Source organism: Marmota flaviventris, chromosome 3 (genome assembly GCF_047511675.1).
Source record: "Marmota flaviventris isolate mMarFla1 chromosome 3, mMarFla1.hap1, whole genome shotgun sequence".
NCBI lineage: Eukaryota > Metazoa > Chordata > Mammalia > Rodentia > Sciuridae > Marmota > Marmota flaviventris.
The window spans coordinates 165,507,489-165,529,536 of record NC_092500.1 but is presented as its reverse complement, the minus strand read 5'-3'; the positions used below and the strand labels follow the sequence as shown (position 1 = coordinate 165,529,536).

The following is a 22,048-nucleotide window of genomic DNA, read 5'->3' as shown; positions in this document are numbered from 1 at the left end:
ACGCTTTCAGCACACGCCTGACTCGTCAAGGCCTCTGCCTCTGAAGGCTCCCCAGCAGCTGGTGGCCACAGACCTGCACGGAGAGCGAGCCCACGATGACCTTCCCGTCCACGTCCGGGGCCTTGCCATCGGGATCGCTGTTACAGTGCTGAGGAATCATGTGGTCCAGATCCCCATTCTGCAGCTTCTCTGTCACACCCTCCTCCTGGTCCTTCTTGGAAGGAAGTGTCTCCGAGGCAAAATGGTTATGTCCGTGATGATGCTGGTGGGGTGACAGGGGAGGGGTGAGTGTGACCCTCACCAAACCCCCTGAACACCTACTCCAAGTGAGTGCTCCAAGCTCTGCAAAGACCTCATTACGGTCATCCAAGGAAACCAGGGCAGGCCACGCACAGAAGTGTGGAAACTCTCACCTGTGGCAGCACCACGTGTGAGGCTAAGGCCTGTCCCTGGGGTGCCCTCCTTGCACTGAGGGGCCGCTGCTCAAGGCACTCAGAGCCCCTCCTCTGCCACGAGCATTTCTGCTGACTCTGCCACCGTGAGGGAACAACCACATGCCGGATGTGGAAGGTCATCTTTCTGGATCTGTGCTACGCTAGTCAGTCCTATTCTTTACAGTCAGACATCAGATGTTTAGGAAATAATCCAGAACAAAGCAAAAGGGATAAACTGCTGCTGTAGTAAAGGGCTCACTGGCCAGGCCCAGTTTCCAGTAGGGCTGCCACCGTGGCTAATGTCCTCATGAGGTGAGCCGGGCTGATCTCCTGAGGGCACCTGTGGCTTCAGACAGGTCACATCACTGCACTGGTGGAGCCACACCTGCACCAACAGCCTCAGCTCTCTGAGGTGGGTGCGTTCCCTCGGACATTTTTTTTTAAACTGATGATTGGCCTTACCTCATTTTTCGGCTTAAGAAGCATCTTTAAGATCTTCTCTGTGAAAAAGAAAAGGTAGAAGCCCCCAAATACCATGGCAGACTTGGGGACATAATAATCTTCCAGAGGATTGAAGCCAAAAGCCTGTGGACCCAGGAAAATAAAATGAGTTTAAGAAAATAGATATCTCCACTGGTTCCCTCTCATCTCTTAACTACTTCCCTGACTCTAGGAAAGAGACATCCGGGAATACCTCTGCTGTCTGCCCTTCTCTTGCCATCAACTAATCTTGATGTTCCCCTGATGTGACATCACCAGCTCTGCCAGGTTCTTTCTTGCTCATCTTCCCAAAAGACAATCTTTAGGATTTTAATCTTAGGAAGAGTAGTCCTGGATATGGTTTTCTACTTTTTTTTTTTTTTTAAGACTAGGTTTTGCCCAGGCTGGCCTTGAACTTGGGATTCTTCCTGCTTCAGTTTCCCAAGTAGCTGGGACAATAGGCATGTACCACATGGTTTTCTACTCTTAGTTAGGTATGCCTTAATTTCTCTTAGCACTTAGTTATAAGAGCATCCTGTCAGCGCATTCCATATTTAAGAAGAAGACGCCTGTGTTTATTTTCATCTTATTTAATGTCCCCAGCTGATCTATCTGCAAACAGAACGGGAAGTGGTGGAATTATGCTTTCTAAAAGGGAAATCCATTCCCCAGTTGAGCAGCAAGAATTGCAGCATCTTCTTAACCACAAACCTCATGGGGACCACAAAGCCAAAAAAGCCGTCAACACCCTGTAGGTGTTAATCTTGGGAGCTTTTGAAGCTTGGCTCTGTGGCACACACCTTGATCCCAGCTACTTGGGAGGCTGAGGCAGAAGGATCTCTTGAGACCAAGAATTTAAGACCAGCCTGGGCAATATAGTGAGATCCCTACCAGTTTAGAGATAAGTAAATAAATATTTTAAAAAACAACAACAAAATGGTGCTGGGAGGGTTTTTGAGACAAGGTCTTGCTTTGCTCCCCAGTTGGTCTTGAGAGCACGTGCTCCAGTGACCTTCCCGCCTGGGCCTCCAAAGTAGCCTGGAGTACAGGTGTGCACCTCCGCGCCCAGCTGGGGAAGGGGAATTGTTCTGGGTTCTTTCTGAAAAACCTCACTTATTAAGGAGAGGGAGAAAGAATCCATTGGAAAGAAGACAGGAGCAGAAACCAGGAGAATTCTCTTTCAAGTTCAGTTCTTGGTTTATGGTGTCAAAGTGTTCAATGACTTGCTCCTCAGTCTCCTAACTAGAAGCAAGCCTTGAATAAACTCCAGTCCCCCTCAGGTTCAGGTTGCATATAGGAGCTAACCTAGCGAAGGGGAACCCTGGCTACTTAAAAGGTGCTTTTCCTTTAGGTTTTAAAGGCACCATACTCAATCATAAGCCTCTAGTGTTGTTTTCTTTCTTTGGTAGGGGTATCAGGGATTGAACTAAGGGGCACTTGGCCACTGAGCCATATCCCCAGCCCTATTTTGTATTTTGTTTAGAGACAGGGTCTCACTGAGTTGCTTAGTGCTTTGCTTTTGCTGAGGCTGGCTTTGAACTCACGATCCTCCTGCCTCAGCCTCTTGAGCCACTGAGGTTACAGGCATGTGCTCACCACACCCGGCTCTATGTCGTTTTCTAAGAGACATACGTTCTGTAGTAGAAGTAGCACATCTGGTCAGCTCTCTGGGAGAGGCGAATCACTGAGGGAAAAGTGAAGGGAAAAGAAGCAACTACCACCTCTCCACACTGAGCCAGGGAGGACGGCAGTATTCAAAAGCCTGACTTCGAGGGTCAGCAAACCTGGCACAAATAGGCTCAGGGTAGGTGCTCTCGTGCAGGGTCAGATTCCATGGGTTAAACAATACTAGCTCTGGAGCTGGGGCTTGGGCTCAGTGGTAGAGTGCTCGCCTAGGACACATGAGGCACTGGGTTCAAACCTCAGCACCACTTAAAAATGAAATGAAGATATTATGTCCACCTACGACTAAAAAGTAAATATTAAAAAAAAAACAATACTAGCTCTATAGATCTCAGATTTGCTCCACTAGGAACATAAAACAGCATTTTAGAAAACAAAGTACTACAAGAAGCATGTGGAGTCACCCTTTTGTTCTGTGGGCCTGCCAGACCACCTACGTGAGATGTCTTGTGCTTATTGTAATTAATGGGTCTATTGAAGAGATTGCACCCAGGCAGATGAGGCATCTGCGAGAGGGCTACCAAACCTTACAAGTACTAAGCGCCCTTCTCTAACGTGGAGGATTTTCCTCATTTACCTAGATAAGGGACAAAGCTGCTGTCAGTGATGGAAACTCGACTGTTCTGTTTAGATTGTCTCTGTCCCCAATCTCCCTTCTGAGAACTGATGTTTTTACTAAGACCCATGGATTCTGTCGACGTGTTTATACCACTCTGCACCGAAAATACCAAATGGAGAGCCATAACGTGACGCAGCTAAACTACATCTTTTCACTTAACAGTTGGAGCACTTTTCCTGGCACCAGGCACTTTACAAACATTATCTCATGTGACCCTTCCATTCTCTTGAGGTCAATCTTTCCTATTTTACATGAGGAAACAGGAGCAGAGAGGTAAGCGGCTTGCCCCAGGTTGTAGAACCTGGAGACGGTGCAGCAGGGTTTGAACCTGGCTCTTAACCCTACACTGCGCAGCCTCTCCTACCTCTTACCTAAGTCCTGGCTTGACTTTCCCAAAGGAAAGGCCCCTGAGAGCCCCTCCCTGCACCTTCCATGTAATCGGAGGTCTCCCACTGTGCCCACTGTCCCCCCCGAGGAGACAGGCGCACTCCAGGTACAGGGGCTCTGGCTCGCCATACCTCAGGGATGAGCTGGAAGAGGGCGTTGGAGTAGAGGGTTCCAATCGCCAGAGCTATGAAGTAGAGCAGCAGCCGCTTGTAAAAGGTCTTCTTCATGAAGGGCACCACGCTGGCCCCCATGAGGGAGCAGAGGGAGATAACGGTGACACAGAGGAGACCGTATCCCCACACTGCCAGCCCACCCGGGACAGGGAGCAGGGCAGCCACCATTTAGGGGAGGAGGTGATAGGGAAAGTTGTGGATATTAACAAAGGAAACAAAAAAAGAAAAATCAGAGAGACAAGTAGGGGGGGAGAGAGAAATAGAAAATTTGTTAGTGATTCGAGTCTTTGATGAAAATCTCTTTCAATCAGTGCAGAGAAATGAGAAGGAGCTTGAAGTGGCCTTGGAACCCTGTGACTCCAGCCCCTGCTGTCTTTGGTGGCCTGAGTCATACCTGTCAGCTGGTATGTCTGGCAGGAAGTGCAGGGTGCTACTTTGTCACATGTCCAACGTATGCTCAGGTCCATCAGACTTTGGACTTGAGGACTGACTTTCTTTAACAGGACATACAGACAAGTGGAGGGACCTGCACATTATGCTGAGTGTTTGCCTCTGCATATCCAATCTGTGTCACAGAGGGACACGCAGCACAACTTGGAGGTGATGCAGTCTGTGCAAAATACACAAAGTCATGTATATGTGCAGGGCAGGAGGGATGAAGAACAAGACCCGATGCCTATAATATTCTGTCTCTGCACTTCAGCAGTTTTTAATTATTTCCATTTGCTTGAAAAGGGACCTGGACGTAGAGAACAGAGTTCCAGAGTCACCCCGTCACAAAAAATACTTCCTCTTACATTTCTCAGTCAGACACACTCCGAGCTGAGTCCAGCCCCAGGAGAGGGCAGGGCAGAACTGTGCCACGATGACACTCCCTGTGAGCCAGGGGCGGAGCATGTTCAGTGACAGCAGTTTCATTCAAACAGACAATGAGGCATTTGATTTCAAATCTTTAAAAATTAATAAGTTCCACTTCTAGAGCTGAAAAAATAGCCCAAGATGAGGCCTCCCCTGAAGTGCTTGCTAAATCCATGTGAAATTCTGAGAGGGCATCAAGGTGGTCTCAGAATCATGGATGAGGATAAGGTGACACACGTACAACATCCCATCTGGCATCCGCTCCGGATCGGATCCGTCTTTCAGTTGGACGGGCGGGGAAGCTGCTGACAGGGACTCTGTGTGAAAGGCAGCTTCTGCCACTCCAAGGGGGGTCAGGTACACACCAGAGTCCCTGACTGAGTCGAAAAGGCGGGAAGACTGTCAACTTGGGCTTATTTTTATAGCTCCTCAGGGATGACAATTAAGAAACAAAATTACCAAACATTTCAAAACAGTCAAGTAAGGGTACCAGGAAGTCCGTCCCAATCAGGAAAAGGTCAAGATGCAAGGTACAAAAGGATGCGGTGCCCTTCTGTTTATTTTATATTTTTAATTGTATTTGTTCTTCTCAAATAGTCTTTGTTCTACCTTTGGCTCTGTACAGCACAAAAGATGGCCTGAGGACAAACAAGGATGGCCAACACAGCACATCAACCACGTTAGTGACCTTTCCCCACCTCAGTGCTGTGGATAACTGGTGCCACACCCAAGTGCCCCCAGGGTTCCCTCAGAGGAGGCAAGGTAGGCAGCACCAAGAATAGGGACCAGCCACCAGCCACAGATCCCCGACAGGGCGGCAGACATGAAGAGCCTTGCATCTGACGTCACCTGAAGAGGCCAGAGGCAAACCTGAGTGCCCGGAGGAGAGAAGAAGGCCCTTGAGATCTAGAGTGAGGAGTCATTGGTGGCCCTTGGTAAGAGGAGGCAGTGCTGGGAGCCTTGAGCATGGTGGGGTATGGACATCAGCCAGGAGGGCCTGGCCTTGGGGAGGACGCGCGCCTGTTCTACTGCACCTCTGGAATGAGCTGGAAGAGCGCGTTAGAGAGCAGCGTTCCAATGGACAGGGCGATGAAGTAAGTGAGCACACGGCTGAAAAACGCTTTCTCCGTGCACGGCAGGACGAGGACTCCCAGGAGAGAGGCCAGGTTAATCAGTGAGACACTGAGGAAACCAAAGCCCCACACTGCGGAGGAACAAGAACAGACGAGGGCCTCCATTACTGAGGGCCGGCACGCCAGCGGCCGCCTGGGCCTGTTCCCACTCGGGGGTAACCTGGGCAGACAGAGCAGCTGCTGAAGAGTCCGCCGCTGGCTAGGTGCTGTGAAGAAGCCTTAGGAAAAAAGTCAAGGTTGCTACCCAAAAGGAGCTTACCGACTAGAGGGAGAGCCTGAAGAAACAACATGGGAGACTAAACAGGAGTCAGCCATGACAGCAGGGAGCAGGGAGGGACAGCAAATGGCACGGGCCAGGTCGGGTGCCACAGGCTGGCGCGATGGGACTTCAGGACAGTCAGGGGCCCACGGCTGTGTGGCCCTCAGTCTGCGGCCAGCCTGCTGTGGCTGAAGCAGAGGCACTGGGTTGGGGGTGGAGGGTGGAAAGATGAAGTGAGCCAAGCAGGTCTTAAAGGCTGGCCCTCCAAAGGTCAAAAAGGAAGACACCCACAGGCCCCGAAGCCCCGCACTCTGCGTGTTGGCCAGCACCTGCTCAGCACCTGGCAAGGTGCCAGACCAGCCTGTGAACCCAGGGACTCTCAGCACATCATCACTGTCCTGGGCCCCGGAGCAGGTCACACTGCATGCCACACTCCAGTCTCGGCCTCCCTCACCTCGCCTTGCTCACCTTCGATGGCACTCGGCTTCCCCTCCTCTGTCTGCTCGTTCTCTTCATTCTCTTGGTTCTCAGAGGTACAGGCCCCAGAGTCCAGCTGCTGGAGAATGGTGGGGCAGAACGCCTGGAGCTCACTCCTCCCAATCCGAGACTCCTCGCTGAAATTGTGAGCAGCAAAGAGGTCTCCAGAACTAAAGCACTGAAACAAGAAGAAGGGTCAGAGAGCCTCTTAGAATCCAAATCCCACGCCCTGCCTGCCAAGCAGCCTTCTCCACAGCCTGCCCAGAGATAAGACACACCAGGAAAACTGCAGACATATCTCTAGGGATGGAGCAAGAAGTCTCTAAACTTGAAAATCTGATCAGTTATCTTAGAGACTGGCCACCAGGAAAGTCACAGGTGCTAAGCCTACCTAACTACAAATGGGGTTGGGGAGATATTTTAGGAAACAAGATTCTAATCGCTGTGACCAGGGAGTGATTCTCGTGATTCTATTTGCATAACTGAAGATACCAACTATCTGTATCACAACAGCCCAGAGAGCTATCAAGATCAAGATTCCAGAGTACTGGTATGTGTAGGGGTGGGCTCCTTTGAAACTGTGGTGCTACCTGGGAAGACAAATGCCTGGGGAACTTTAGTCTCCTTAACCCCAGAGGCTTGTCCTCAGCCTGAAGGAGGTGCTGAGGAAGTCAGGCAAGGAAAACCTAAGTTTTCAAAGCCGGCTGCAGAGCAAGCATGGGCTGGTCAGCAGACACGAGCACAAGCCACCTGCAGGAGGACTGCAAGTGATTCTCACGTACTGTTCCTGGGAAGCGCTGCTGTTTACTTCTAATTATACTTTATACATGTAGGCGTCAGTCCTTTTCCGAGTTTGATTTTACTCAGGTCTATTTCTGAGATTTGGCCCTCTGGGTGTGCTGACAACACCCAGTTCTGGGCCTGTAATGCTGAGGGATAGACTCTGGTGACCCCAGGACACTGCTGCTGCCTGGCAGGCCCTGAGACCCACGTGGCAGGCCTTCAGGCTCAGGCTGTCCCACAGCACATTCAGCCTCCTCAGTGACTCAGACATCGACCACACTCTGAACCCAGGTCACATGGTCCTCTTCGTCCCCTCTCACTCCACACCTCAGGCCTGAACCCGCCTTTGCTATTCCAGCACACTCATCACCCCATCTCCTTTTTGAACCCCACGATTACTCTCCTGCCCACAGAATATGATGTCACTCTCATCCAGCTCCCTGTGTCGGCAGCACACTCCTTAAATGTGACTCCTGCTCTCTTTCCCACAGGACTCAGCACAGGGAACAGAACAGATATATATAAAGACCCTGCTGGCTTAGATTCGGCTGCCACAAATAGCCTCAGACTCTGATTAGCCAAGCTGATAGGAAGAAAGGACGCAGAACCAAGAGCCCAAAGACCTCGCTTCTCCAAGTTCCAGTCCAGGTCCCTCCAGGAACTCATGTGGGACCAGAATTCTCTCCTTTAAAATAAGATAATTCCCCCTGCCCCTAAAGGACTGAGAAACTCACCTGGTAGAGTGTACATAGGCTTTGGAAACTGTGAACTCTAATGGAAATGCTGTCCTGGGAGCCTCGGCTTATCAGCAGTGCCAGACCATCCAAGTGCAGTTCCAAAGAACAGTCTGGGGGTGCTGAGAACCCTACATCCTGGCTGTCCTGTGTAAGGGCTTCAAAGCACCCTATATCGGGGAAGCCCTGCTGGGGATGCAGGCTGTGCTGATCCACACAGCCGGTGAAGAGAACTGGCCTGCCTGCTCGGTCACCAAGACCTACCTGAACCCGTCTTAATCAGGCTGCTCAGCCACCCTACACTTAACCAGACAGAGCCCCAGAGGCCACAGATGGTAGTGGCCCAGAGGGGCGGGGAGCCTCACCGTGGAGAGGTTCCTGTGTCCCTGGCCAGGCTGTGTGGCGTTATTCCGGTCTACTCCCACATTCAGGTGGATGAGCAGCTTCTTCAGCTGCTGCAGGGTGAGGCTGCCACCCTCACCGTAGCGATGCATGAGGTTCTCCAGGAAAGAGGTGGCGCTGACGGCCTGCATGTCCATGGAGGAGGCGTGGGCCTCGGGAGCAGCTCTCCATATGTGCAGCAGGGTCAGTAGGAAGCAGCTGGGGAGGGCTGGGCTCGGCAGCTTCATGGTGACCAGGCACACCTACCAGAGCACAGAGCCAGGTGAAGGCCAGACCTCCCCACTCCCTCCCTCCCAGCAGCCCCGCACCCACCAACCCCACACCAAGCACGAAGGGTCTGGTCTCTCCCCCAGCCCCTGCATCCGGATCAACATCACAGTCGGACTTCAGCCCTTTTCCACTCCCTTTGTCCAACATTTGAGAGACGCTGCTTTTAAAAGAAATACATGAAAATTAAGAAAAAGGACAAATTCAACAGGGTTGGCTAAATTAAATTTAAAAATTAAAAACAGGGCATAGGGCTGTAGCTCAGTGGTAGAGTAAGTGCTATAGCATGTATGGAGCCTGGGCTCCACCCAGCACAAAAATAAAAATTAAGTAATTAATTAAAATAAATTGTGGCTATGATTTTAAAAGACCTTATCTTTTAGAGATACTAAAATAATCATTGATTAAATGACTTCTCGCCTGGAATCTGCTTCAAAATAATAAAGTAGGTGAGTGTGGGGTGGTGGCAGAGCATGAATGAGACAGACTGGAACATCGTAGGAGCTCATTAGGATCTTCTATCTGCTTTTGTGTTATGATTTGGTTTGTTTTTGTGTTTGTGGTGCTGGGAATTTGAACCCAGGAATGCTCTACCAGAGTTATACCCCTAACCCTTTTTATTTTGAGACCGGTGAGGCTGGCCTTGAATTTGCAATCCTCCTGCCTCAGCCCCCAGAGTCACTGGGATTACAGGCATGAGCCACTGCACCAAGATTGTTAAATTTAAAATCCTCCAAAACAAAATTCTTTAAATATAAATATTATACCTAAAAGGGAAAAAACACAAGACTAGCAAAAATATACACCATCAAGGATGAAAAAAAAAAAAATTAAAAGCCCAGTTTCTCCAGGACATTGAGAATACAAATTAAGAACTTGACTGGTGCTATCTTCCTACTTATTAAAATGGCAAAATAGACTTTTAACACAGAACACTTTAGGGCGGAGGATACAGTACAGTGGTAGAGAACTTAGATAGCTGCGCTTGAACTACAGGGCCACAAATAAATAAAACTGAAGTGAAAAGAAATAATTTAACAGTAGCATAAAAATTTTAAAAAATCACACAATAAAAACAACCGTATGTTCATGAAGCTGAATAGCAGCAGAAATAAGATGGGACTCTTAAAAAAGTTATGACAGGGCTGGGGTTGTAGCTCAGTGGTAGAGTACTTGCCTAGCATGTGTGAAGCACTGGGTTTGATTCTCAGCACCACATAAAAATAAATAAAATAAATGTCTATCAACAACTTAAAAATATATTTTTAAAAAATTTATGAAAATAAAAAATATTTAAGCCCTTCAAATGAATCATTCTACTTCTAGAATTTACCTGAATCAAGATAATTAAAAAATAAACCAGGCACAGTGGTACATGCCTGTAATCCTAGTGATTCGGGAGGCTGAGGCAGGAAGATCACAAGATCAAGTCCAACCTTAGAACCTTAGTGAGACCCCCCTAAGCAACTCAGTGAGATCCTATCTCAAAATAAAAGGGGCTGGGGATGTAACTCAGAGGTAGAGCACTTCTGGGTTCAAGCCCTGGCACCAAAATAAATAAATAAATTAATTAAAAGGTCATACACAAGAAGATGTATTGTAATCAAATAAATTATATCAATTTCATGGAATATTATGCAGATATAAAAAAAATCATATCCATTTGAAATGGATATAACATTAGGTAAATAAAGAATTACGTAGCAAAGTTAGGAACTGAAAAGAACACAGAAAAACAACAGCTTAAGGTATCAGTGCTAACTGTAATCTTTCTTTTGTTAATCATTTTCCTTAGTAGGGTTGTAATTTAATTAGTGACATAAGCAAATATCCGGAGTGGGAAATGAGCCTCCTTGCTCCAGACCAGGAAGAGTTCAACCACTACAGTGGTTTCCTCCTCAGGATCCCAGGGCTCCAGCACCAAATGCCTCCCAGTGTGCTGCTGCTCCACCTCTGGGTCTTAGCTTACGACAGAGGAACAGGATCTGAGTGGCTCAGAACAGGTTGCCTGAACCCCGGCCAGAGAGCAATGTGACTTTGGGTAAGTTATTTAACCCAGAATGTTATTTAACACAGAATGACCCAGGGTAGCAGTGCAGTTCACAAGGGCCCTAGTGCCACATAAACATGGCTTGAATTGATTCATAATGATGCTTAAAAAAGAAGCTGCCTTGGGCAAGTTACTCAATCTCCTCATATCTCACCTTTCTCATCTGTAAAATTGGTACCCACCTAATTGGATTATTGTGAAGACTGAATGCCCAAGCTCTGGCAAGGCCCTTGCCAAGTGCTTGAACTAAAGCACTCAAAATCTGGCTTTAATGATTTTTTAAAAAATATTTATCTTTTCGGGGCTGGGGCTGGGGCTCAGCAGTAGTGCACTTGCCTGGCATGAGTGAGGCACTGGGTTCAAGTCTCAGCACCACATATAAATACATATATAAAATAAAGGTCTATCAATAATGAAAAAATAAAATAAATTATCTTTTAGTTTTAAGTGGACACAATATCTTTATTTTTGTGTGCTGCTGAGGACTGAACCCAGTGTCTCATGCATGTTAGGCGAGCACTCTACCACTGTGCCACAACCCCAGCCCCTGGCTATAATTATTCTAAGACATAATTAGCAGGTTTCTTCCAACTTTGACTCAGCCTGAACATGAAGCCACTAACATAACTGTGAGGAATACCTGGTGGCTAACTTTACTTTCAATGGCAACGATCACAACTCCAGGCCTGTAGCACACACATTACATAAGTCTTACAATGCAAGGGTACCCAGGTTCATTCAGGCTTTGGGTTCTACACACAGGATACACACAGAACCTAGACACGTGAAGTGCTACTCTTAGGTAGAATATACAGAAATGGATGGATCAGCAAAAATGATGGTTTCTGAAAGTGTTACTCTGAGACTCACAACTTGAATCTCCACCCAGAACCAAAAGTTAAATTATGTGAGCAGGGTAATGGGAGGGGAGTGGGTCTTAGGTCAAAATGACTGAAACTCATTGTTCAAAGAAAGCAGTCATTCAGCCAAGCAGCTGTGAACCATCCTGGGCACGTGTTCTGCTATTAACACAGAGAGTGGAGGTGTGCATGGATTTAGGAAAAGAGGTGGAGAGATGATGCCCAGCATCTGGCATGGACCAAGGGCAGACCTTGCTAAGTACCTGACATTCATTGATTCCTTTAAAAGAAGCTGGGAAACTTATCCACTTAATAGATAAGGAAACTGGAATCCAGAGACTAGGAAGTGTGATCCATAGCCAGCAAAGCCAGACGTTGACTTTCTCATGAATCAAAGCCAGGTCTGAAAGACACTTAACCAGTGTGCTCTCAGCATGAAGACAAAATGCAGGACCTGGAGAGCCACAAAATCCTGCACAACTCACATCTTTGCCAATTTCCTCCTCCCTTCCTTTCATCATCCTTCTCTCTTCCTACCCTGTCCTGGGGACTGAACCCAGAGGTACCACCACTGAGCCACACCCCCAAGCACTTTTTACTTTTTATTTTGAGACAGGGTCTTACTAAGTTGCTTAGGACCTTGCTAAGTTGCAGAGGCTGATCTTGAACTTGTGATCCTCCTGCCTCAGCCTTCCAAGTCTCTGGGATTACAGGTGTGTTCCACTGTGCACAGCAGATCTTAATCAATTTCCATCAGCTCCAGTAAGCATTCTAGATCCTGGCTTAGGATGCCCTGAAGAGCTAGGAGGGGGATACCCAGGGATGCCTTAGAAGCCAGACTGAATTACTGGGTTCCTGCTGTGGAATCACAGAACACAACAACAAAAATGATTGTTTCCACTTCAAATATATTTCCCAAATTCATCTGCAACATGTAGTTGCAGATAAACACTCTGAAGAAACAAAAACATTTCAAGGGAGAACAAGGGACAATTTTAGAATCTTCACCTGGATGGGCATTCCCTAGAGGTATGCTTACAAAGCATTTGCTCTCTACTGGCCCAGGAGCCCCTTATGTGGCTACTAGACAGAAAGCCTGGAGGGTAGGCAAGAGGCAGCTTCTGGCTGTGCAATCAGATAAGTGATGGCGCCACCTGTGCGTCTCCCAGGTGACCTATTCTCTCCTGGCCAGAAAACCTGTTCTTGCCTCTGGTAACTGAGCTTCAGGCTTCTGTGATGGCCATGAGACCAACTGGGCTCTGTAGTCTAGGCCAGTCCCTAAAGGTGGGCAGATCCAGTAAACTCAGCCCTGCTGCCCAGCCCAGCACTTGAGAGCTGAAGTCACCCCCTTGAAGAATCAGTGGAGAGTCACTAGGGGCAGAAAGGAATCCTGTTCCAGAGATCCCCGAGCTGCTGAAGACACTCCAAATTCAAGTGACCTTGTTCTTTTGGCAGTCATGAAAGGGGAGCTTTCTGCATCGGCGGAGATTCCCCGCCTTTCAACTACATGTTATTCTTAGCAGTAGCAACAACCAAAGTTTATAAAAGATTCTTTGAAGGAAAGAAAAAAGAGGGGAAGAAGATACACAGTTCTTACTGAACCTGGGAGAGTGAGAGCAAGGCTAGGCAGGGGTTTTGGCCTGAGGGGAGCCACTCCAGGCCCCCAGGGACCTGAGCTAATATGCCCTCAAGAAAGAAAGCCAGCCAAGAGTGCTAGGAAGAGCTGCAAAGAGGGGAAAGACACAAAAGCTGGAGTGCAGGCTGGCTCCGACCCCCAGGCCTTCCTACTCAAGAGAAGCCAGCTCAGCTCAGGGTCAGAGAAGTTAACTGTTCTAGTGCCTCAAGGCCTGTCTCCAAGGTGCGGGCAAAGGAGAAAGTGGGGAAGACTATTGTTCTGGAACCCTCTAAGGAGCACAAGTTTCTTTATCATCCCAGAGGCTCCTAAATTGGAATCCTGCCTATTCCCACCCTTTCACTGGGCCCAGAAGCATCTAGCCCTCAAGGGGCAGTTCTGCTCACAGACACCATTTATTGCTAAATTTCCTATTCATTTTGTCCAGGCCCACCTCCCCACTAGAGGGGGGCCAACTTTGACTTCTCCTTGAGACAACAAAGTAGTGACTTACCATGTTGCTGAGTTGAGAAGCTGAGCACCGAGAGGTAAGTAGAATAGGCCATGGAAACTTGAAGGGCCTGAGTAGCCAGAAGGCACTCAATTCCACCCTGATTCCTCTGAGTACAGACCCCAAACAGGAAAAAGACAAAGCGCTCCAGAGCTAAATTTGGTGAAGGCAAGACTGTTTCTGAGGCCAAGATGTATGCTAGTAATGATTCCCCATAATGCCCAGCGTGTGCTCCTTAAAGGCTCGGCATGTGGGAGCACAGTCCCCTGCCAGGGGACAGCTCTGAAGTTGGGGTCTCAGTCAGCCGCGGGCTCAGATCAGTTTGAGGGCAGTGTGAAGTGGGGTTTTACAAAACACCTTACTTAAAACTAAGAAAAGGTTGAAAGTCCAAATCAAGGAAAGCGCACAGCGGTGGAGGTGGGTGAGGAGGTGGGTGAGGAGGTAGGGATGTGGGCAGAAGAAGCCATATTGCTAGGAATCCCATTCCCCTAAGCCCCTGGTCCCACTACTGACTGGCCTCGGCAAACCATCTTAAGCTTTCCCCTCGACAGTCTTCTAGTCATCTGAACTTCAGAGGGCGTAAAAGGAAACTTCTGTTCTCATATGTACAAGGAAAGAGAGGAGGTGACTCTGAGGTTCCTGTGGACTCAGCACAGCCACCAGGGTTAGGGGCATCAAGGACGCAGCCAGCAATGACAGAGTAGTTCCCACCACCTCTTGGGGTTCTCTCCCAGGCAACAGCTCATTTCCTGCAAGAGTCTTAAAGTAGACTGGGCTTTCTCCAGTACCCCCTTCCTAGTCTGTCACCTACTAGTCAAAAGGTTAACCATTAGTAGGCAATACAAAAAGCAAATGGCTCTGGGTGAGTCAGGGGACATTTCTGAGCCCCCGAGAAGTGCAGAAAAAAACCCGAGAAACTTGTAGATAAAAAAGACAAACCAGGCCTGGGGTAGACAGTGGAGGCTCAAGGAATCATAAAACCCAGTTCGAGCTGAGTGTCCCTAATAAAAAAATAAAAAATCTGAAACGATGAGTGAATGACATGATACCACAAGGGGAAAATTTCACACCTGCCTTCACGTGATGGGTCATAATCAAAACACAGGCTTGTGTGGACTTGAGTGTTCAAGTCTGGTCCACTGAACTTGTGTTCCAGCAAGTCATCAACCCTATTAATCCTATTTATCCTGTATCCTTAGTTTTTTTTTTTTTTTTTAATTTTTTTTAGTTGTTCTGATGTACACAATACTTTTGTTTTCTTTTTATTCTTATGTGGTGCTGAGGATCAAACCCAGTGCCTCACACATGCCAGGCAAGTGCTCTACCAATGAGCCCCAGCCCCAGCCCCAGCCCCAGCCCCAGCCCCAGCCCGTTTCCTTAGTTTTGAAAGAGGGAAATGGCTATGGTTTGGATGTTCTGTGCATGTCCTCCAGAGAGTCAAGCGTGGCTCCCAATGTGGCAATATGAAGAGGGGTGGGGACCTTTAAGAGCTGGGCCCAATGAGAGGTCCTCACTCTGGCTTCCCATCTCACCGTGTGACCTCTGTCACATGCTCGAGTTCCCACCATGATGCTTTCCATCATGAGATCCTCAGCAGAGCTAAGCTCACTGGCAACATACCCTTAAACCCTCAGAACTGTGAGCTAAATAAGTCTCTTTTTGCTGGGCATGGTGGTGACTACCTATAATCCCAGAGACCTGAAAGGCTGGGGCAGGAGGATCACCAAGTTTGAGGCTAGCCTCAGCAACTTAGGGAGATCCTGTCTCAAAATAAAAAAGGTCTGGAGATGTGACTCAGGTTTAGGTGTCCCAGGGTTCAATCCCTAGTAACAAATTTTTTTTTTTAAATTATAAATAAAAGAGAAAGTATGTGGAAGCACTGCATAGATTTAGATGGGAAATTGAAACGGCTGCACAATCTCCTTCTCCTGATAATAATCAATCAATCAATATATATATATATATATATATATATATATATATATATATATATATATTTAAATAGTAAAAAGCAAGCAAAAAGAATTAATAGTATCCAAAAATAAGGAAATAGGCCTAATCAGACATATTAACTCCAAAGCCATGGGCAGCCAGGTGTGGTGGTGCATGCCTATAACCCCAGTGGCTCAGGAGGCTGAGGTAGGATCATGAGTTCAAAGCCAGCCTCAGAAAGTTAGTGAGGCCCTAAGCAAGTTAATGAGAACCTGTCTCAAAATAAAATATAAAAAAGGGCTTGGGATGTGGCTCAGTAAAGCACCCCTGGGTTCAATCCCTAGTACCAAAAAGAAAAAGAAAAAAAAAAAAAAATCAAAGCCACGGGTAGAAGAAGGAATGAAATTGGCACTGTGCACTGTTCCTCTCCTACCTCTGGCCCAGATCACAAGAGAACTATGAAAATCCTCACCAAGGTCCCCAAATCTGGCAAGAGGCCAACCATCACCCATTCTTTGTCACCTTCAATTGAGGAGTGGTGGGAAGAGCTACTGGGGCAGCAGGGAGGTGAAGCTGACCTCTGGCTGGCTCTCCTGAGGGCTCCATGGAGAGACTGCACTGGGGAAAGTGGCCAATTCCAGGGAATATTCCTCGCTCCCCTTCCAATGGAAAGGGAGTACACCTTCCAATCTAGTGGGCTGAACCACACTCCAGAGACCACTCCTGAAATCCTAAAGCGGAGGACAGCTCCATGCCCGCCTCCTCTTCCTGCTCCCTGCCTCAGTCCACAGGGGCACATCTCACCCACCCAGCCTGGCAGCCTGGGCAACCTGGTGGGAGGAAAGTCACTTTCTTATTTTAGGGCTGAGAGAACATCTGAGCAGAACAGCAGCCGCCATGACAGGATGGAAGAAAAAGTAAGGGCAGGCCAACAGGCACAATGCCGGGGACAGTGACAAGTGGCCCCAGGGAAAGCAGCCGCCCAGCTAGACTAACTGCTGGAACAGCGATCCCACCAGGCAAGGCCACAAAGAGACCACAGGAGACCCAAGGAGGTGTGGGTTCACTACCAAGAGGAACAAAGATCACTGAAAAACTAATACACCATCATGGATAGGCAACCAAATTCTGCCAGTAATATAAACAGAAATATGACAAAGGAAAGTTTGAGATAACCCATGAGCACAGCTGACCTAAGAATAGAATGTCCAAAGATAAATACCACGAGGAAAAAGAAAAACCGAATCTGAGGACTGAAATAATGCACCTGTACTTCTCAGATGTTCAAGCTGAGGCATGCGCAAGAAATTCTTTATTTTGGAAGGTGGGGTGTTTACTGGGGATCAAACACAAGACCTGGAGCATGGTAAGCAAGCACTGCAGCTACATCATCAGCCAGATTCTTTTTTGCCCAAATAATTCATTGTAAAAATTACGAGATGCTAAAGCTTCTTCTATATGTAGAAGAAAATTAATACTATCCTCATCCTCCCATAACAACATTTGGCATCAGAAAAGAATGCAAAAGTGTCCACACAATTCTGAGACAAAGAAAACATAAATCAAGAAGATTAGCCCTGGCCAAGATCTCACATGAATTTGGTGAAGAAAACAGGCAGAAATTCTCAAGGATGAAAGATATCAGAGAATACAGTCCCCTTCCAGGGAGGAAAATGATCTAACAATGAAATGCAACTAAGTAATACAGAAATAATAAAGCACTCAGGAATGCAAAAACCCTAGCAAGAGGATGACTGAGAGTCAGCACTGAGCCCCCTCTGCACAAAAAATAATAAAAAGTCATTATAGGCACAATAGTTACAGAACACAGTCTACATGTTTAAAAAAATGAAAAACTTAATAATACAATTAACACAATCAAGACATGGAAAAAAGGAGATGAGAACAAATGTGAGGATTCCAATGTTCTCATTTTTCATAGCAGAGTCAACAGGTACTGTCTAAAATGAAAACAAGTAATTATGCACGACTCAAACTATTTACTTCTCTGGGGAGGAAATGATCTCTTCTTTAAGGCTTAATAATTCCTTTGGTTTTATTGCAGTTTCTTTTTCTTCAGTTGCTTTCAGAGAAATTTTACAACTTTTTCAGATAAGTACTTATTTCTATTTTTCTATGTCTATTTGTCTGTGGTTATGCCTGCAAAAATACCTGGGATAACATTCACTAATATTGATGACGACTATTTCTGAGTGGCAAGTCTGAGAGGTTTTTTTTTTTTTTACACTTCAACCTATTGATGTGCTCCAATTGGCAGTGAGCATGGCCATAATCAAGGAGTTGGGAAGAACTTTCTAAGTATAATACAAAATCTAGAACCCATAGAAGCCGTCACTAATACGTCTGACTACAAAAACTGCCCAGTAAGTGCCCTGTAAATCCTTAATTGGAATATTCTCGATATTCACGGTCATGGTTAAACTACACTGATACAGTCATCTAAGTCCCTGTATTTGCAATTAGAAAACCAGCAGTCTAGAAGGTTGGTATTCAAGTAAATACCAACCTAGAGACCCCTATGGGGTTCAAAGAGCTTTGAGAAAAAAATATACGTCCCATGCCCCCCTCCACTACCCAGTGAACACTGGAGAAAAAGCCACTCCCTCTTGGACCAGCACTCTAGGCTGAAAGTGTGGACAGCAAATATTGCAGCCTGAAAACCAAGCCTTGCCCGAGTGGCCAAGGCCTTCAATAGGTCTATTCTTTTGCTTTCTTCTGCCCTCCCACCTAATCGTTCTCCTACATACCCCTAAAAGGATGTTCTTGTCTTCCAGAACCTTAGCCTCCAGCTTTGGCATAGCCAAAGGCCACCCAGGGTGGGAGATTTCCACAGATGATGCAGGAGGGGGCGGGGGGCACCGAGAGGCAGTGGCCCATTTAGTCTCCCCATGAAACCTCAAACTGCTGGGAGGGGCAAGATGGGAAAACTTTAAATAAAAACAGTGGTGACCCAGAAGCAGGGAACAAAATTAGAACCAGCAGGCTGCTGCTCATCATCAACCAATATTTACTGAGCTCCCTTGTGTGTGTGTGAAAGCGCCTGAGGGAGGAGGTTATGAGGCCAGAGACTGGTGGTCAGCGCCCAGGGCAGCCAGCACAGACAGGAGACAAACCAGGGAAGGCTTATTTAGCCCCACGCTGAGCTCTGAGTGAGTTTAATGACAGGCAGGCCCAGAGGCCAGAGCCAGGAAGACTAGGAAGAAGTACATTCCCAGCTCCAGCCCTGCTGCTGGGCTGGGCCTGACAGAGCAAAGAGGACTTCCAGAACTAACTGAGTCAGGAAGCAATGGGCAGGGAGGGCCCCGGGAGCCTGACAGCACTCCCCACCCAAGGCCAGGGCCAGAGTCACCTCCAATCCCACCATCACCCATAAACATTTCCCAGACAAGTGTCTGGGATTGCCAAAGTCTGATCTGCTGTCCCTCTCAGTTCACTCCCATGTGTCAGACCCCAGGATCCAGCAGGTGGATTAGCAAACGTGGTGCTCATGTCCACCAATTACGTCACCAACTTGAAGCAAAATTCCCCAGCTTTTGTCAATCAGGGTCAAATAAATAAAAAGCATGATCTAGAGGCCAAGTCACACAGTATGAGGTCAGACAGACCTGGCATCAAATGTGGGACCTGACACTAACCCCATGTGTCTCCACCACAGAGAAACTGCAGTGATCAAGCTCACAGGACACATAGCACAACACTTCAGGCCCCCATCCTCTGGGGCAATGCCCTCACCTAGTCCCGAATGCTTTTTCTCAGAGGTCATCTCAATTCCCTCCTCTTCCAGGAAGCTCTTTTGGACTACTCTTTCAGCACTTTTCTCCAGCTACTCTGATTGCCTAATTACCTTGTTTTCCAGGAAACCTTCCTAATTAGATTTTTGCTTCTTAAAGGCAAAGTGTTCTTGCCTACTACTCCTATCCTCACCTCATCCCCACCCGCCACCCACCGCCCCGGCAAGTACAGGCCTGGTACAGTGCTGGGCACACAAGGGGCTGGAAGCAGTATTTCTGCTGGAAGTTGAAAAGTTCAACCTCCCTTCTGACTTTGACTTCCACATCGCCCCTGATCAACAGGCAGCTCAACACCTCCTTCTGAACCCAAGCCTTTGTCCCAGTAATATGGCTCCCTGGACCCCGAGCTGCAGTCAAGCCCACTAATTCTCACCTAGAAGCCAGCAGAAGGCCCAGGAAGCCTGGATCGCTGGCAGTGAGCACGGGCTGCAGCCTCACAGGGCCCACCGTGCTGGCATGGGCCTGAGGCAGGGCGAGACAGGACCTGTTGCCCTGCAGGACTGGCCCAGTCCACTGAGGGTGAGAAAATGGAAGAGGGGCCGATAAATGGAGATTGCAGGCTTGGTACCTTTCCAAAACCCGATTAGCATAAATTTGGACCAACAGTATTGGCCCCAGAGCTACATAAATGCCTAGACTAGCACATTCAAGAGGCAACCCTACAAGTCCCCCTCTTTCCTTCCCGTTTGAATAAATACTACTCTTTTACCTCACTCTTTCTCATCTATGGATTTCATTCTTTAAATTCACAAGACAACAATCCAGAAAGAAGAAATAGGCAGTGAGCTCCTGGGGTCTGCTGCAACCCTGGAGGGCAGAGCCCACCATTAAGAGCTGCAACACACCACTCTCCAGCTTTACCTCGTAGCACCAGCAGGAACCCTTGTTGTGATTAGCTGCAAACACTAAAACAGGCCTTCTGGGCTGCAGAGGCTTGCAACTTATGCAGACCTCACCCATGAGCAGAAGTAAAGAATCTAGTTTCTTCTCAAAATCCCATTTTAGTTCCACAGACAGTCCATCCAGGATGCCCACAGGCCAAGGCTGCCCCAGATCACCTGAGGTCAAAGCCCCCACCATCTCTTGCCTCTTCATCTCTAAACAAGCCCACTGCCCTGAAGTTCATGTATATTAGCTGAACTCACACCCACCAGACTTAAAACTCAGTCCAAGAGTTCATTCATTCAACAAAAATTCACTGCCTGCTGGTTTCTAACAGTAATTACCAGGAATTACGTAGACACCGGGATGCAAAGGATACATACAACAGCTACCTGCCCTCACGCAGTAGGGAGAGCAAACCTTTGGCCAGTATTTTGCCAGTATGATGATGACAAGGGCAATGTGTAATTCTGTTCAGCTGGGCAATATAATCAGAAAGGGATTCTGTACAGGATATTAAACAGTAGGCTGAAGAAAAACTTTAGGCTGAGCTCCCAGGGGCTATTCCCAAGATCATGCTACAGAACTAAGCTGCCAGGAAGCCACTGCCTCTGCCATGCCACGGTCAAGTGGCCACAGCATAAGGAAGCTGCCTGCTCCAGAATTATGCTGCTCCTGCCAGGATCCACACCAGCAAAACAAAGGCCCAGGGCCCATCCCGAGGTAGAAGAGACCCTGCCTCTTCTCACAGGACTGTACACACGTAAGCCTGGACCAAGCACATCTAACTGGCAGAAGTGAATCACACTGGGGATTTTAGTACAAGGATATGTGGAATACACAGGGGTTTTGTTTGTTTGTCTCCTTGTATTAGCAGTACTGAGGCTGTTACCCGGGCTCTTGTGCATGGTAAGCAAGCGCTCTACCACTGAACTATGCTTCCGTGCTAGAACACGGGGTTTTTGATGCTTTACCTTTAGTATGCTGGACTGTAATTATCCGTAGGAGGTGTTATTAATGAACAGGCCTGGACACCGAGAGTAAACCACCATTACTTAGTGTGGTGCCTGGGGAAGAAGCTGAGGAGCACCATAGGCAGTGCCAGGCTGAGCACAGGAAGCATTGGAGAACACAGCAGGGCAATCGATCTGGTGTTGGAGGTCAGGGATGTTCCCCCAAAGAAACACTACTTTAGCTGAGACCAGCAGGACATGTTAAAGTCAGCGCAGTGAAGGGATGGGGTGGAATATTCCAGCAGGGTGTTGCTACATTTGGAGACTCAGTAAAGATGGCACATCTAAGGACTTAAGAATCCACAGTGGGGGGCTGGGGATGTGGCTCAAGTGGTAACGTGCTCTCCTGGCATGCGCGGGGTGCTGGGTTCGATCCTCAGCATGACATAAAAATAAAATAAAGATGTTGTGTCCACTGAAAACTGAAAAATAAATATTAAAAATTTCTCTCTCTCTGAAAAAAAAAAAAAAAAAAGGATCCACAGTGGCCAGGGAGGACACAGAGGATGTGCATAGGAGAGAAAAATGGGCTGCAAACTTCATTTAGAAGGGGAGGGTGCATTTTAATCAGAGTTATGGTCTGATATGTTCTCCCACCTTCCTCTCTCAGTGCTGGGGATCCAACTCAGGGCCTCATGCATACTAGGCAAGTACTCTACTACTGAACCACACCTCCAGCCCCTGGCA

At 47.7% G+C, this 22,048-nt stretch overlaps 1 protein-coding gene across 2 annotated transcripts in view; it reads right to left on the bottom strand.

Moving 5' to 3' along the window:
• Slc39a14 (solute carrier family 39 member 14) overlaps positions 1 to 22,048 on the bottom strand; it is a 46,966-nt gene that overhangs the window by 6,488 nt on the left and 18,430 nt on the right. The window contains exons 2-6 of one of the 2 annotated variants that reach the window (XM_027927230.2): positions 8,386 to 8,664; positions 6,495 to 6,681; positions 3,735 to 3,904; positions 897 to 1,019; positions 74 to 262 (exon numbers count right to left, since the gene is read on the bottom strand). In XM_027927230.2, the coding sequence (XP_027783031.2) occupies positions 74 to 262; positions 897 to 1,019; positions 3,735 to 3,904; positions 6,495 to 6,681; positions 8,386 to 8,649 (933 nt within the window). In that variant the 5' untranslated portion in view covers positions 8,650 to 8,664. Of the gene's footprint in view, positions 1 to 73; positions 263 to 896; positions 1,020 to 3,734; positions 3,905 to 5,668; positions 5,839 to 6,494; positions 6,682 to 8,385; positions 8,665 to 22,048 lie in introns of those variants that run through there. The other variant, XM_071610566.1, reaches the window with a different exon arrangement.